Genomic DNA, 4,408 nt, shown 5'->3' with positions numbered 1-4,408 from the left:
TAACATATTATCTTGTTAATAAAAGAAATTAATTAAGTTTTAATGTAAGAAGAACAATGCAGACGGTGTAAAGGGAAATTAGTTATATATAATTAATGATTGACGATAAGTTGAATGTTGGGAATGAGAGATGTAAGGAAAGAAGTATGGATGAAACAAGAATGAGTATATCGAGTTATCAGGAAAGACAATAATGAAATGAAGAGGAGAGATAGAAATAGAAAAGGAGAAATACAATGGCCAAAAACAAGGACGGAGGAAATGCCTATAAGAGCGGTGTTGTCACGTGCCTACGTCATAATTAATCACACCGTAATTACCAAGATTACTCGATTGTTACTATGGCCCTCAAATGCCACGTGGCTGGACCCCACTGGTCTACCCCTCTTCTATTGGCACTGTGCTGTTGAGTCCAAAGCACGCAAAGGAGCACAAGTAAGTTCCACGTGTCGTCCCAGCTGGACCGTAACTGCCCCGATTTGTGTGTCTTTGTGGTTGGTTTACCCGCTTGTGAATATAAAACGGTGAAAGAGTAAGTCGGGTGAGGACGGGCACGCCATGTCACGCTGCCCGCGTATAATTTAAATTTAAATAAAGAAATAAAATAAAATAGAGAGAAAGGTGGAAGTAAAAGTCATAAATAATATAAATAGGTATTATGTGCGGATTTAGAAAGAGGCAGAGGTAAGATCAAGGCGTGGGTTGCGCTAGGAGGAAGAGAGAGAAGGGAAGTAACTCTCGCACTCTCACAGCAAGGCACAACGAATGCGAGGAAGTTTGGTAAGATTTGTTTATGGCGATTTGATCGAAGGAGGTAGTGCGCATTAAAAGCCACCGTTTGGAATTTTAAGGCAACTTTATCTACTACCAGTATATAACTTCTCCCCAGCTTTCAGACTCAGACACATCACGAGAATTTACTGTAGCCTTCTATTCATTCACCGGTTCACGTCGTTTTGGGTGGCTATTCCTCTTGTTATTAAAACCCGCTCCGCTGTAACCTCTTCTCGACACACCTTTATTCTTTCCTCGCTGGGTTTCTCGAGTTGCAAACAAATTACTCCACGTTTATACCGCAAACATGGAGTGGCCAGCATGTACGGATGAGTACGAGAAGCTCGTAATTCGCATGACCACTCCCAGGTTTGTCTAATCCACCTCAATCCTTACATCTTCTTTCTCTTTTCTGTTTTTTCTCTCATTTTTCTTTTCCCCTTTTTCTCCACACCCATGATTCAGCAATTTTTGAAGGAGTGTTTTTCCGTTTACGGATCTTTCAGCATCCTATTGAATTTTTCAGCAATTTTCTTTAGTATTCTTCTTTCATACTTTTCTGCCTTTTTTTTCTTTTGTCAAATTTTTTCATAATTCCAAACCCCTCAGTTTTTTGAATTTTAAGTCTGGAACTGAAACTTATTTCGAAATTAATTGCTATTTTATCTCTGTTTGCGTAAAATTGTTAACTTGTTGCGAGCCTTGGATTTAATGATTTAATTTTTTAATCACATCTGACTGTGTCAAAAATCGTGAATTTCTCGAAGGGGGAGAAAAGTATGTTTCATCTAATCCGCACCCCCTTTTGTCTAATTGGTTTGTGCCGACAACTGTATTTTAACAATTTTCTGACTTTTCTTTCTTTATCGTGTCTCATGACTCCATTGCCCCTTTTCTTCCAGAATGTTTTTCTTCGTTCACATTACTTTTCCTTTTTTTATTGTGTTTTCATTTCGTTCCTAGAAGTTCGGCATTAAAAAGCTGTAATTACGCTGACTTTGTTCTTTCACTGCGAAACAGGGTTGTCATTGATAATGCCGTGTGCTCCACCGCAACAATAGTCAAGGTAAACCCCTAAAAAAATATCCGTTATTTTTTTGCCCTTTCCCTTCAATTGTTGGTTTTCATGTAAACAAATTAGGAAATTTCTAAACTAATGGATTTTCTTTGATAAAATGTATAGGTCGATAGCGGCAGGAAAAACGGGATTCTTTTGGATGCCGTACAAGTGCTTTCTGATCTAAATCTTTCAATTAAGAAGGCTTACATTTCCTCCGATGGGAGATGGTTCATGGATGGTAAGCTAATTTTCCCCTCTCTTTCTTTGTAGTGGTAGTTTTTATTCCGTGTGCACTAATCTTTGCCTTGAATTGAATTTACAGTTTTCCACGTTACCGATCAAAATGGAAACAAGCTAACCGATCAGAGCGTTTTGAGTTATATTGAACAGGTATTAATTAATTGGGACATCTATTTTATCTGAAAAGTTCAGTACTGGCTCAAATTGTTTTTCAATTATGGGTTTCAATTATTTTAAAAATAATCACTCTCTGAATTGTGTTATGTTTATGTTATATGTATCAGTCACTTGGCGGAATTCACAGTGGGAATACTAAGGTCTTAAACGGTCTCACCATCCTTGAATTAACTGGCACAGACCGCGTTGGTCTTCTTTCGGAGGTTTTTGCTGTACTAGCTGAGCAGCAATGTGATGTGGTAAATGCTAAGGTTTGGACTCACAACGGCCGGATTGCCTCCTTAATCTATGTTAAAGACAGCAATTCTGGGACTCTTATCGAGGACTCTCAGAGAATTAGTACTATTGAAGCACGTTTAAGAAATGTTTTAAAGGGTGACAATGATATTAGAAGTGCAAAAACTTCCATCACTAATGCCGTTGTGCACACAGAACGAAAGCTGCACCAAATGATGTACACTGACCGTGATTACCAGAGGAATCCCATTTTCAACTTTACTTCTGATATCCCAGTAGTCACCGTCCAAAATTGGGCCGAAAGGGGTTATTCGGTTGTCAATGTGCAGTGCAAGGATCGAATTAAACTTTTGTTTGATGTTGTCTGTAATTTGACTGACATGGAATATGTTGTGTTCCACGGGACTGTTAAGACAACAGTTGACAAAGCGTATCTGGTAATTATTCATAATCGATTGTGTTAATTTTTGGATGGTTACTTGGTTTACATGCTAAGTTGAACGTAAATGATTTCACTACAGGAGTTTTATATAAGACACAAGGATGGCACTCCAATTAGTTCAGAACCAGAACGTCATCGTGTGATTCAATGCTTGCAAGCTGCAGTGGAGAGAAGGGCATTTGAGGTATAGAGTTTTTGCTCGCAGTTTTGTTTGTTAGATTATTAGTATTACCTTATGCAGCACTTCATAAAAATTGATTAATTAAATGCTAATTTATTGGATATAGGGTGTTATGCTAGAGTTATGTACGGAAGATAGACAGGGGCTTCTAGCAGAAGTGATGAGAACTTTTCGGGAGAATGGGCTGAATGTGACAAGGGCGGAGATATCTACCATTGGGGACAAGACATCAAATGTTTTTTATGTAACGGATGCGATCGGATACCCGGCTGATCCAAAAATAATCGAATCTGTTAGGCAGAAAGTTGGATCGTGCAATTTAAAAGTGAAGGAGTTACCATTGGTATGCCATGAGAAGGCAGAAAGGGAAGATGAAGCAGTTGGGGTTGGTGGGGCAGTGTTGCTGTGTCTGGGGAGCCTCGTGAGAAGGAATCTATACAATTTGGGTTTGATAAAATCGTACTCTTAAAAGCAGAATGGGGCGGTGTGAGAGGGAATTTAGGAGTGTGGAAGATATTTGCAACTTTTAGAGCATAATATTCTTTGCTTGAGGTTTGAGCTTTGTGTACATAGAAAGTAAAGGTGGAATTTGGTGATAGTAGTTGTTCGTTGGTTGGGTTGGATTTGGTAGGTGAAATGTGATCATAGACAGCTGGGATGGTTTGCGTCCCTACCATTTTAAATGCTTTGCGTGAAGAGGGGAAGTAATTTTTAGGAGATTGGGAATTGCATTGTGCTTGTCGGCCTTGCTACAAGTTATTTAATAGCAGTATTGGATTCTTTGGTGGCATAGAGAAATATAGTTAGACGCAGGACAGATTTGGTTCATACAGCACAAAATTTGTACATAACGGCCTATCTATTATTATCATTATTTAATATAAGTGGTTCGCTCCATTCTTTAATTTAACTGTCTCTCTGCATGCTTTGAAAGATTGTGAGCTGCTTTGCGGTGCTCCACTTTTTACACCAATCCGAATCTTGTTAGTGTCCTTTTGCCTCCATTTAAAATATGTCTATAAAAGACTACTAATGGATTTAAGTAGTGAATAAAATTCAAAAGCATCAACTAAAAGATGAATTTATAATCCAGTGATTCAATCAAATCGATTTCTGATATTAAACTTCAATTCATGGATGATTAACCTGTTTGAGTAACTTTAAAGTTTTTACTCAAGGAAATAAAATGATAATATGGTAAAAACATGCAAGAATGCCAGATAATATGAAATTAATTAGGTGCTGATAAAAAAAAAATGAAATTAATTAGGACTGTTACTCCGAAATGCTGCCGTGT

General features: G+C 37.9%; 1 protein-coding gene across 1 annotated transcript; it reads left to right on the top strand.

Moving 5' to 3' along the window:
* The first annotated feature begins 658 nt into the window (after positions 1-658).
* On the top strand, positions 659-4,016 carry ACR8 (ACT domain repeat 8). Its single transcript, XM_068608917.1, has 7 exons — positions 659-1,143; positions 1,795-1,840; positions 1,958-2,072; positions 2,157-2,224; positions 2,359-2,925; positions 3,010-3,114; positions 3,218-4,016. The coding sequence occupies exons 1-7, from the start codon at positions 1,082-1,084 to the stop codon at positions 3,578-3,580; spliced, it is 1,326 nt and encodes a 441-aa protein (XP_068465018.1). The 5' UTR covers positions 659-1,081; the 3' UTR covers positions 3,581-4,016.
* Positions 4,017-4,408: the final 392 nt, after the last annotated feature.

Source organism: Phaseolus vulgaris, chromosome 3 (genome assembly GCF_051622355.1).
Source record: "Phaseolus vulgaris cultivar YP4 chromosome 3, ASM5162235v1, whole genome shotgun sequence".
Classification (NCBI taxonomy): domain Eukaryota; kingdom Viridiplantae; phylum Streptophyta; class Magnoliopsida; order Fabales; family Fabaceae; genus Phaseolus; species Phaseolus vulgaris.
Note: the sequence above shows the minus strand (reverse complement) of the source record. Positions and strands in the feature narration are given on the sequence as shown.